The sequence below is a fragment of the Carassius auratus genome, chromosome 8 (genome assembly GCF_003368295.1).
Source record: "Carassius auratus strain Wakin chromosome 8, ASM336829v1, whole genome shotgun sequence".
Lineage (NCBI taxonomy): Eukaryota > Metazoa > Chordata > Actinopteri > Cypriniformes > Cyprinidae > Carassius > Carassius auratus.
The window spans coordinates 23,057,741-23,071,210 of record NC_039250.1 but is presented as its reverse complement, the minus strand read 5'-3'; the positions used below and the strand labels follow the sequence as shown (position 1 = coordinate 23,071,210).

Genomic DNA, 13,470 nt, shown 5'->3' with positions numbered 1-13,470 from the left:
AACTTACAAGACTAAATTTAGTACAAGTATCCTACAGTATTAAAATTAGCTTCCTGAATAACTTTGGATAGCTTGTATTGTATTGGTTTTGTTCAATTATTTACTTTTAATTTAAATGGAAAACGCACTGTCTATAACAGTTTCTCTGAAGCTTAAATTGTGCATCCATCACTCAGGTCACTTATTGACAAATTAAGGTACAAATGTAATTTTGTTTTCTTTCCTGTCCATGACCTGTCTTCAGGAAAACTTGAGAGCAAGTCCCACAATTAAGTCAGACATATTTAGGCCAATCTGGGTTTCATTCACATGTGAGACTTAAAAAAAAAAAAAAAATTCAATGGTTGTACACACAATAGGGCTCTGTGCAGGAAAGAAGGCGAATCAATTGATCTAATTTAGGACAAAATGCAACTTTTCTTTTTTTTCTTTTTACATGTAATTACTGACATCACATCTAATCTTAGAAATGTACTAAGCATGCTGCACAACACCCATCCTTCACAACAACAAAGAACAAGAGCTAAACTCATAAACGCCCACCATCTCCTTTCCTCAGACCTTTTGCCACTTTTAAATGTGTTTAGGACAAAGATGTGGGAGGGCAACCACAATGCATTGCATTACTTGAATTTCCAGTCCGGAAAGGGGCTGAGATTAATTAAAACTGGATTTTTGTTATTTCTATATTATACAAGTTATCCACTGATTCATAGACCAATTAATCAATCTTTGAAAAGTGAAAGCCAAAAAGAGATTTCCCTAGGCTGCAGAACTAAAATATGATAATTATACACCAGGTGACTGAATCATTTCAGAGGAAGAGTATATTAATTGCTCTTCACGTTTATTTAGAAAAAGGAAATCATTTACTCTTTTTATTATGATACGATGATAAAAAAAAAACTAAATAATGGCAGCAAAAGAAAATTAGCATTCAAGAACAGAAAAATGGTGTAAATTAACAATCTAAAAGGCAACAGAGCTGTATTACATTCATATTAATCTGATGAAAGCTGGATGAAGTACATTAAACGGACATTTACAGAACGCAGCTCTAACTCATAATGTCTCGTTTAGTAAATTAAGCTGATATGTGGCTTCTGAACAAAACATTTGTTCAGGCTTCATTTGGGACAAACGTAAAGATTAATCTGACATTTACTTTTAATTATTATGTCTTCATGGTGCAAAGGTAAAGTATTTCAGTAATGCAGTTTGTAATAAATATTAAACCCTAACCAGGGAAACTGCAGATTTGTCTTTCAGATGTTCGAGAGCTAAAAACAGCTGCTTAGTTGCACACCCTGGAATTTGAAACAATGTTAAATACTTCCTGAGGGATGGAAATATTAAATACCCCATTGAACGAAATCAAAATGGTTTAGAAAAAAAGAGAAATACCTCACATTTTTTTCAATGGACTCCTGTTTTATCATTATTGTTTTTATTTTCATGTCTTGTATTACCTTTAAAGTATTATTTGCAGACAGGTGGGAAATGTCAAAGTCTTTCAAACTCATGAAAAGAGAGCGATGCCTGAATTCAGCACAGCTGGAAAACAAGATATACAGTATGTGAAAACTGTGTTTTGTCTCACTCGGACCGAAACTCTTCCATATCAATGCACTGGAATGTAGCTTCATTTACATTTTGAATTAGTGCACATCAAATGATTTTTGTGCTTTGCAAACAATAAAATGTGCAGGTATTGCTTGAGCACTGCACATAACATATTATGAATCGCATATGATTATACATCTCAAAAAATATCAATAAGACTTTCTTATCCTGAGAAAGAACATACCATTTGATTAGTACATAAGGATTTAGCTTGCAAACAAAAAGACATCGTGATAGATTTCATTTTTGGTATATTATTTCAGTCTAATACAATGGACAGTACATGCACATGTGCTGCTAATCTGAATATAGTGTTTACTACAGTATCATACTGTTGGTGAGCAGCACTAATGTCATATGAAATGGCTCAACGGGTTACATAAGCTTATTGCTGACCTCCCTATTTAATATGTAGTATTTCAAGGCAAGATCCATCACAGTTGTAACATAAATGTGCCCACGATGGGCTTTCGAAACAATAAAAAATAAAAAATAAAAATAAAAATAAAAATGACTGTGTGCTATAGTGAATAACTCCCATTAGTGTTCAATTCTCCTCTACTGAAGTGCTACTCCAATGAAGTGTTTCAATTAGGCACTGCTTTGAGCAATCTGTACAACTCGTTCTTTTAAAACAAGTTCCACGGCTGTGAATTAAAGTGAAGAACTCGCTTCAAATGTATGTCTGGAAGCAAGAACTCAGGGAGGCAAAAGGCACGGGGTTGTGATCGGGTCCACGCTGTTCCTTAAGACAATCATCCACACCACAAATTAGTAACTAGATGTAGTCTGTAGTGTTAGAGTCAAACGACAGTGAGATGAAGCATCATCAAGGTAAACTGATTCGGTTCCACTGTAGAGAATTTTCTTGATGTATTGATGTCATATCAGCATATGCTAAGTGTCTATGTGATGGCTTTAATATGCCTTTTGTGCTAGGATTAGGCTTAGATGAAATGGTGGGAAGTTGCACTCGGGTTAGTTGGTGGAAATTTGGACCATCTATAAAAGTACATGTGCTCAGGTCTCAAAATACTTGTAGATAGAGGTGACGTAAGTCATAACACTCTGCCAATCTGGTCGTTCTGTATGGACCATGTCATTGATGTCCTGAAAGAGAAAGAGAGAGAATGTAAGTGAATATTAAAGTGCATTTGATGTAAGTGTTTTTCATAAAATCCCTTAATTAGAATTTCTGAAATTTTAATGCACTGGCATTCACAATTTTTTTTTGAATGAATGAACAATTTTATTCAGCAAGGAATTCAGAAATTGATTAAAAGCTGTTTTATATTTTAAACAAATACTTTCCATTCAAGTCCTGAAAAAAGGTCTGACAACATTTGAACACGGATAATAAAAAGAAAATGTTTCTTGAGCTGCAGAAATTTTAGCTTTGCTATCATATAAATACTTAAAAATGTATATATTTAATAAAAAACAGTTGTTTTAAATTACAGTGATATTTTACATTACTATTTTTTACTGTATTTCTAATTTTTTTTTAAAGGTGCGGCCTAGGTAACCATAAGAGATTAAAAAAAATAGAACTGTAGTGTATTATGTTTTAAAAGTGATCTGACAAATAGGAGGCAAAGTGTATTTTCGGAAGTGAAATGTGGTGTGCCTCAAGGAAGTTGTCTAGGACCATTGTTATTTTCTATTTTTACCAATGATCTTCCTTTGGTTTATGTATGCAGATGATACAACATTATATCTACCAGCTACATCAATTGAAAAAATATCTGCTGATTTAGATGAGGAGCTACAATTAGTGGTAAAGTGAGTACGGAATAATAAGATGGTTCTAATTTTGACAAAAAACAAAAGTATTGTGTTTGGATCAAATTCGAAACATAAACTTTAACCACAATTAAATGTGTCTGTAAAGAGTGTGCTTATTGAACAGGTAGTTATTGGAGTTATTCTAGACAGTTGGTTGTAGTGGTAAAAACGGACAGAAAATATGGTAATTGTAATGGGAAGATGTCTATCAGTTATTAAGATTATTAATGGTCGAGTGCATCAAGTAAAGACTTAGAAAAATTACATTTAGTCCGGAATATCGCTGCAAAACTAATTCTGAACTGTAACAGAAGGGTTAATATTATGAGGTTTAAAAAAACATTAAAGAAATATTTAATGGTACAGTAATCACTAATTTGTTGATCTTAGTGTTCTAAATTAATTTGGGGTTTGTATGTTTTATTGTATTGGTTTTTATTGTTATGGATTAATGTAATTTAGTTTTTTTACTTGTTGGGACCCAGGAAGAATAGCCACTGCCTTTGTAGTGGCAGATGAGGATCCAAATAAACAAATAAAATTTCTAGCACACAAATGTCTATAAAAACTTACATATTATCTATCAAATTTTAGGCAAATTATAACATGAAAAATTTATATTCTTAATGGAAATGTCCACAACTGTGCAAAGATTTGTATGACTTGTTTTAATTCATAAGAGCTTCAGAGGTGTTTTCAGAATGTGTATGCTAAACTTATTGTTTAAGTAGTTCACAATAGAAAGAAACAATTCTATACAATGTGCTGTAAGTAAACACAGCTGGCTGATAATGAAGTGTTTCCAGCTTTTCACCTGCTGTCAGCTTACAGGAAGGGAGTGGATGACAGAAATATTCCAACTTGAAGATTAATAGAGTGCCTTGGATCTGCATTAGGTCTTTGTGCACGTTTCTCCAGTGCAAACCGGAGCTCCTGAACATGCCTATTTGTGTGCAGACTACAGACTTACTGCATCAGCTGGCCTGAATGAGCTGTTGTGATCAAGCTAATGCAAAACCTCTTACCAGAGTGGACTTGATTCCCACACTTTCTGCTGCTTGGAAGGCCAGGGTGAAATTTCGTCTCTGGAAGCAGAAATAAATAGTTATGAGATTAGCGACAAATAAACTGAGATTAACCTAAAATTACAAAGGTCTGTTCCTTTTGGCCACTTGGTTTATTTATTACTATTTTTCTTTTATGCAATGACATATTCAAGTGTCCAAATGGCACGGTCATGATGCAGAAATCAGTAGTGTACTTGCCTTGTCCTGACTGTTGAGCTCTTGATAGGGAATATGAGCAGGTAGGTACGTGTGAAGGACAGCGCAGAAGGCCAGTCCATCATTCCAGCTGCTGCTAAAGTTGGTAATGTCGATATTCTGTGTAACAAACAGACATGATAGACTTCATATAAGCCTCCTGGACACTACCAAAAACTAAAAATGTAGGATTATGAAAATAAAGCTTAAGTACATTTAAAACCAGATTAGAAAGGGTTTCAACATGACACACTAGGTTTAAGTCATGAAATATGTGCCATTCAGCCTGGTACATTTAATGGAACATTCCTCCACTTGGCAAAAATTACTCATCTTTCTGTGGCAAAAAAATGAATCACGTTTCCTGTTCACAGCTTCTCCCACAAGCTCTTTTATGTGCTAAAGAGCAAAATAACAGATACATTTCTGCAAATGTCCAAAATGTCTTGACTTCTGCTTTTCAACACAATGTGTCGCAGAAGAGCAGAAAGATTTCAGCCTCTTAAGTCATAAGTTTAGACATTAGACAGTAGTTAGTGCTTAATGGAATAAACTAACTTCTTTTTGTTTCTACATTATTTTGATGCTTCCATTTAATACAAAGCATCAAGCCACTGCTTTCCATTCCACTTTGATAAACATCAGTTGTGATCACAGCTCATAGTTTCACATGTGGGTAAAGACTTGGTGGTTAACCCTTAAAGACCTAGAACATTTTTGGGGCGCCTGACACACTTTCACTTTTCTTTGTTTTTCAGACCTATTCTAGCCATCAGCATCAAGTGCCATATATCATTATAAACAGGAGAACTTACAGTTTAAGTTGAACTAATTTAAAGTCTCAATTTTCTTTTAGTTTTCTCTAAGAATGAATGAAACCTTCTTGAAGTTGTATCTGGGTGTTTTACACTTCCAAATAAAATATTGCTTACAAATAACATTCCCCAAACAAGTTATAGCCATTTATTACAATACTGTTATCTGTTGTTAATAAATGAAATAGGCCTGTTTTTCACTTAAAAGCCTAGACGTGTGTCCAAAAACTTTTGAGGAGTAAAGAAAATGGAAAGATTGTTATATAAAAACAAGCAAACAGTTTTTTTGTCTTCGGAGAATTATATTTTAAATCGGAGTGTGAACAATAAACACAAACTGTACAGCATGAAGTAAAAACAATTGCACAAGTTGTCTTCTGCAACAATACAAACAGTGCAAATGATTCACAAACTACACACAAAATGAGTGAGTAATATTCAGAGTGAAAAAATACTTCAACAGAAAAAAAGTGCAAATTATCTTTATGAACTATATAAAAATGATTTACTTGGGGGGGGGGGTGAAATGCTCGTTTTCACTCAATATCCTGTTAATCTTGAGTACCTATAGAGTAGTACTGCATTCCTTCATAACTCCAAAAAGTCTTTAGTTTTATTATATTCATAAGAGAAAGATAGTCTGTATCGTTTTTTCCCAGAAAAACACGACCGGCTGGAGGCGTGACGTGTGGGCGGAGCTAAAGAATCACAAGCGCCTGGAGGCTTTTGCGTTGAGAGCGTTTGGAAGCTGTGACATTACCATGAGGACAAAGCCAACCAAAACAAACCATGTCTAACAGTCAGATTCAGCGTATATTTATGATCCAGAATCAGATCCAGAGGCTGAAATTTAACAAGAGCAGCATCAGCAGCGACGTCTCTATGTGGTATGTACTGAAACTGTATATATTTGCTTAGCGGTTTTGGAAAATGACTAAGTTCCACTTTGTCGTATTTTTTTTTTTCTTTTTTTTTCTTTTTTAAGCTGTACATGTGGAAAGTGCAGTTTGATGACAACATCGCATGTTTACTTGATGTGCTTACGCGCTGATAGCTAAGTTAACAACACAGAGATATTTGAAGCAGGTTTACTCACCGCCTGCGGTTCCAACACACGATCGTGACCCTTTTTCGTTGGGATTGCATCATCCTTAAGAAATAAACGATTTGCAAATCCGGCCTCAAACTGGGCCTTGTTTGTAAAACAAGCATCTTCGAAATGCAGGGAACAAACAAAAACACTGGCACAACTCCGTTGATGCTCTGTAAAAATAAACTGCATCCACATGCTGTTTCTCTTTTGGTAATCTGTGCAGGGTTGTCTTGCCCTGGCAACCAAAAACACACTTCTTTTGTGACATTTCGCGACGCTCTCGCTCTGATCAGTGAAGTCTGTTGTGCTCTCAGTGCTCTGCTATACGGGAGCGCGCGCTCTTCCGGCAGATGTGCCCTCAGGACCCATATAAGGAAATTCCGCTCCATCTAACGTCACACAGAGCCATATTCAAAAAAAACTTTCCGAAACTTGTGACAAACCGGAAGGAGTATTTTTGGAACAGAAATACTCCTTCAAACGTACAACTTAATTTTTGAAACTTTGTCCATGTTTAGCATGGGAATCCAACTCTTTAACAGTGTAAAAAACTCAGTATGCATGAAATAGCATTTGACCCCCCCTTTAATATAAATAATACAAATTATCAATCCGCTTTCTGCAATCTGCATCAGAATTGATTTTACCGGGACATTGACTAGCAACGCGAAGACATAAATTCCAGTGCTTTACCAGACGTACCACTGTTTCATCCTTGTTTCTGATTTGTTTTATGTCAAAGTACTCTGTCGTGTGTTTTTCTGGGCTTTTTCAGAGAGTTTTCTCATGCAAATGTGTTATTTTGTGTTTATATTCATGCACGCAGGACAGACTTTACTTTCACTTTGTGTTCATTCATAATTCCAAAACAAAAAAACCCGTTAAACAGTAGCTCAAAAGAATAAAACCTATGTTTATTGGTTCAATATGGGACAGTTGGAACCAATTTGGGCATGGGATGGGATTTAAGTGTCAATAATCGTTTCTGATTGGCTCAAAGGAACGAAATGCATTGGTTTCTTCTAACGAATCAATGTTGTCAAAATGTGATGACGTAATCACGTACACTACGGTGCCTCTGAATATTGAAATAAATAAATAGGAAAGCTCCGCTTTACATCACTTTTTAAAGCATTCAGATAGGATTAAAAGTTCAAAAGTTATTAAACATTAAAGAACAACAGTTATTTTTAGCCGCAGGCGGCTGTCTCGGTCTTTGAGGGTTAATAAAACCAAACATGAGGAAAAACTCATGTTTACCCGACTCAACTTAATTTTAATGAAGTGATAAAGACTTGAGTAAAAACCTGTCATAGTACTTTCTTATTGATATATAAAAAATATTTTTAACATTGACAAAAAAGGTCAAATTTAGGTCCACTGAAGTGCCTTGAAATGCGCAGAGTTATTCTATGTGGTGTGTGCTGCACTGCAGCTTTCTAATCATTTTCACAAATACATGCCATAAAATAAAAAGATAACATGAAAATATGTATCTGAGTAACTGGCAAAGTTCTCAAAGCCTGTGCCAGCCAGCTTGCTGGAGTCTTTACAAAGATCTTCAACCTTTCACTCACATCAGCCACAATCATTCATGTTCCTAAAAAAGCAGTCACCAGCAGCTTAAATGATCACAGACCAGTTGCACTAACACCAGTAATCATAATTGGTCTCACAGCACATCAAAACCAGCCTTCCCCCCACCTTTGACCAACAACAGTTTGCTTACAGAGCAAATAGATCTACAGATGATGCCATCACCATAGCCCTTCATACTGCACTCAACAACCTTGAACGGCAGGGAACCTATGTAAGAATGCTCTTTATAGATTACAGTTCAGCGTTTAATACAATGTCCCAGACATCTTAATCAGCAAATTATCTGCAATGGGACTCTCCCCCTCCATCTGCATTTGGGTAAAGGACTTCATCACAAACTGCGCACAAACTGTTAAGCTCGGATCCCACCTCTCCTCCACCATCACGCTCAGGACCGGCTCTCCACAAGGCTGTGTATTGAGCCCTCTAATCTACTCCTTGTACACATATGACTCTACTCCCACTCATTCCACCAACACCATCATCGGATTTGCAGATGATACCACAGTGATTGGACTAATCTCAGGAGATGATGAATCAGCCTACAGACATGAAGTCCAGAAACAAGAGGAGTGGTGTTCAGTAAATAACTTGTCCCTGGACACCTCTAATACAAAAGAGCTCATTCTGGACTTCTGGAGGCGACATACTGAACCAGCCTCACTCTACATCAATGAGGAATGTGTCGAAAGGGTCCACACCTTCAAATTCTTGGGAGTACACATATCAGGAAGAACAACCTAGAGTGTAAGCTGCTGGTGTTCTTTTACCGCTCTAACATAGAGAGTGTGTTAGTCTACTGCATTTCAGTGTGGTACTCCAGGTGCACTGCAGCAGACAAGAAAGCCCTCCAAAGAATAATCAACACCGCCACAAATAAATCACTGGCTGTTCACTACCCTCCCTGGAAAGCATTGCCATTATCTCTCAAGGGCCAAAAACATCAAGGACGAATCCCATCCAGGACACCACCTGTATAATCTTCTGCCCTCAGGCAGGCGGTACAGATCCTTACACAACAGTTTCTTCCCAGTTGCTATCAGGACTTTAAACTCATAAATGCACTAATCCCAAATACTATTCCAACCATGTTATTCTTTTAACTACAGTCACTTATTTCATTTAAATCTCTTCTGTCTATAATGCTTCTTTACAACATGCAACATACAAAATATACAAAGTTGTACAATATGCAGTATGTCAATCTGCAATACCACTGTCAAAACTTCAAACAAATGCACTAAATAATATGTCAGTTGAAATGACCATATCTGGTTTCTAAATGTGAAAAATTGTATCTTCACTCTGCAGTAATTTGCAATAATACATGTGCAATAATATACACTACATGTCAATACAGTGCAGAGGTGTATATGTGACGCCCTCTTTTGGATGGAGATGGGGCGGGTATGTACAGCTCATTTGCATTTAAAGCGATACACACCGAAACGGCTCTTTTTTTTTTAGACACCCAAAAAATAATATTTTCCAGCTGTTATAATAAAAGATCTGTGGGTTAGTAATGGATCGTTCTTGAACGATTCTTTAATTTTGAATGAATCTTTAATGTGATTTGGAAAGAACGAGTCGTCTCGAGGATTGATTCGTTTCGCACATGTTCAAAATTCTACAGGTTCTGTACTGGAATTAGTCCAGTTCACCCGTCAAAGCAGTCTGAGCCGGAAAGAGAAGTGATAAGTTCATCTCATGATTCTTCGGGTTTTTCGAGACGTTCATTCATCACGCGACAGACCTATAAGCAATATATAACCAATGCAGTTTGAGCTGGAAAGAGACTTAATAATAATAATAATAATAATAATAATAATAACAATAACATCCAACTATTTATTACCTTTGTTACAACATTCAGTGAATTAATTCATACATTTATAAACTGTAAGTTTATAAAATAAACTAAAAATAATGATGATAATAAAGACTATGCACCTGTTTGTAAGGAAGCTTGTAAATTAATTTCTCTATCCAATGCTGTCACGTCACATGACAAAAGAACATTGAAACATTAACAGTACACTTAAAATCATAAAGAGAAAACAAGAATAATAAAAAGAGAATATACAAACAGATTTGTTGCCAGGGTAACTGCTTTTATACAGTCTATGGTCAAAGCTTATGGGTCCTTCACGTGATGAAGGAACGCCTTGAAAAACCTGATGACTTGATAGATGAACTAATCAATTCTCTTTCCGGCTCAAGACTGCATTGGTTAAAGCTTATGGGGCGGTCACATGTCGAAAGAACAACTCAAATCTGAAGACTTGTCAGATAAGAGGTGAGGAGAAGACCCAGGCAAACAATGAATTAATCTTTTCTGTTTCTTATACCAATGGGCGTAGGTTTGGTCTCAGCTTTGGTGGGGACAACCCCATACATACCCCCCACTGGAATTGTTTTGTTGTAAGATACCAGTGATTTAATGGTGAAATCCTTTTTTATTTCAGACTGTTGGAAATACAGAATATCACAATACAGAAGTGAATCTAATTCATCTAATTATATTGTATCCCGACCCCGATATACCATCCTGTATACTGTCCCTAAAGAGCAAGTATAACTGTATAATCTAAAAAATGCACTCTCAAAAAATAAAAATTAAAACCTGAGACTGTGTAATGTTGAACGACCAAACGTTCTTCTTATGTACATTTGAAAAAGCTTCTTATGTCCCCTTTCTTTTTCTTGGGTGACATCTACAAAGTACAAAAAAGGGGCAAAAAACGGAATATTAAATATTTTTTACTCTGGCCTTTGTATGTGGCAGAATGACAGCCCTGATAACTTATTGTCGGTGTCGGCGTCGTCAACATGCGCACGCGCGCACACACGCGCACACACGCGCACACACACACACACACACAGCGCGCGCATCACCCGCTCGCTGCTAGTGCAAGCACAAAAGTAGTCCTGGGCCGCGCATGTAGCCTGTCAGATACCCCGGCTGCCAATCAAATTACAGCGTTTCTTGTACTGTCGTCATTCTGGCCATTAAAATCGATCCAAATAGCAGTGCAAAGGAGCTTGCTAAGTATTGGTGGGGACAAATTTGTCATCTCAAAATATTGATAGGGACTAGTACCTAGCGTCCCCCCCTAAACCTACGCCCATGCTTATACCATTATAGTTTTGTTTGTAGTGTGATCAACGTTTGCGTAAGTATTAGTCGACATGTTAGGGAAGTAAAATGTAACATTTTAATTATATTTTGATAAAAATGAACGAAATGACTCGAAGAAAGATTTGTTCCTTTTGCTGAATGAGACTCAAAGGTCTGAGTCAGTAAAATGATCCAAACTTCCCATCACTACTGTGGGGTATTTTGAGCTGAATCTTCACAGACACATTCTGGGGACACCCAATACCAATATTACAATCTTGCAAGAAGGGGGAAATTAGGTTCTGTGTTGTGATTTCAAAATGAAGAAAAAAAAAAAATCTAACATATCCATTCACAAATCAATAAAAGATTTATAGGAGACTTCATGTTGTATAAGGAAAATGCGGTAATTTTTTTAATAAAAATGCCCCAATGATGCAAATTCAACGAGTTTGTTCTCAGATGTGCTGCTGACGGCTCTGTTTTACGTCAAGAGCCATTTAAAGTGCCAGAGAAATCCAGCGGACTTCCTGGTGAGGATCTTGATAAACAGTGACTATGACAACCACACAAGCTTTTCTGGAAGAGACAGACCTTGTTTAAAAAGTAGGAAAGAGCATTTCAGTGAAATCTGACGAGTGGAAAAAACATGGATAAACAGGTGTGACATGGGCCAGCATTACAGCTATTATTATTCTTTAAATATGACATCCGAGATTCAGCGAGAAAAAAACTCAGTCCAGACTATCAAAAAAATCCAAAATGTAACAGACCGCAGCTACAATATAGTATGAGGACAGTGAGGGACATGACAACTTCAACAAATCCTAAAGCTGAACCAGCAATGTGCTTTTTACAGTATAGATTAATTATAATAATTAATATACATTAACAGTTAAATATCATAAACATATAAGTAAATCTAAGTATATATTTTTAATAGAAGTTTTTAAATAGAAGTAAATACTGGATTTAAAAAAAATAATATAATATGAATGTAACATAATATTCTGCTTCTATCTTAGATGTCATAATACAAACCTGATAACCCTCGGTTTTCTTCTGACACCACCTCAGCAGTGCATTTCTTTTAGAACCTCCATATTCACGAGCCAAAGCTGACAGCGGGTCTTTTCGCTCCTCTCTACACAGAAAAAAAATTAGCAACCATGTTATTATCAACCCTGGAGAAGCTTTTCAGCATTTTTGTTTCATATTATGGAATAAGTGGTCAAGGAATATGTTCACTGATGACTGTGACATTTACATGAGAATAAATAAAAAATGTATATGATACAGCATGTGTGTGGGTTACAGTGAGATGTAGGGCAGGTGCGTACCGAAGGCGGCTGCGGGCTGTGGGGTTGACAGAGGCTGTGGGAGAAGAGGAAGAGGACAGGGAGAGAGGAGGTGCAGCAGAACCCATGGCCATCAGAGAGGAAGCTGGGCCTCCATCAGGAGCACTTATATCTCTCTTCGCCTCTTCACTGCTTCTTCGAGACACTAAACAGAGGAGAGAGAAAAAGTTTAAATGACCTTTTGGGTAACAATAGTCCTGTTCTTTAATTTACATCGACAGAAAACTAATAAAATGTATCACTGTCTTAAAAAGACATTCAGATTAGATTCACTATAACAATGCATCAAAGTATAAGTTGCAAAGATCCAATGTGCTTCCTGCATGGATGCATTCTTTCCAGTTACATTATTGTCTTCAAAATATGAAAACAAGTACTAATAGTGCCAAAATATTTCAAGTGAATCAAACTAAGACCAAATTTCAAATTTTATGATGCATTTCACCATTTATAAAAAAAAAAAAAAAAAAATGTAACTGAATTGTTGTCAGAGCAAATGTTTGCACCGAATGTACACTGTCCAAAAGTTTGGAGTCCGTAATGTTTTCAAAGTTTTCATTTATTTGATCAAAAATACAATAAAATCTGTAATATTGTGAAGTATTATTACAATTTAATATATTAAATATATAACAGCTGTGCCGCTTCATATTTCTGGTATCTTTGGCGACATTATAAATGTGTTTACTTTCATTTATGATCAACTTATTATCAACTTAATGCTTTCTTAGTGGGTAAAAGTCTATATGCATTACAGCACTGACTATATGAGTGCATTAGTTGGGTGTTTATAATAAGCATAGCATCTATATTAGCT

At 36.1% G+C, this 13,470-nt stretch overlaps 1 protein-coding gene across 2 annotated transcripts in view; it reads right to left on the bottom strand.

The window, feature by feature from the left end:
- Positions 1-2,551: 2,551 nt before the first annotated feature.
- Positions 2,552-13,470, bottom strand: part of LOC113107694 (cytospin-A) — a 28,933-nt gene continuing 18,014 nt past the window's right edge. For both annotated transcript variants that reach the window (XM_026270367.1, XM_026270368.1), the window contains 5 exons: positions 12,636-12,798; positions 12,337-12,439; positions 4,674-4,790; positions 4,434-4,493; positions 2,552-2,733 (listed from right to left, as the gene is read on the bottom strand). In XM_026270367.1, coding sequence (XP_026126152.1) covers positions 2,644-2,733; positions 4,434-4,493; positions 4,674-4,790; positions 12,337-12,439; positions 12,636-12,798 — 533 coding nt within the window. In that variant the 3' untranslated portion in view covers positions 2,552-2,643. The remainder of the gene's footprint in view (positions 2,734-4,433; positions 4,494-4,673; positions 4,791-12,336; positions 12,440-12,635; positions 12,799-13,470) is intronic.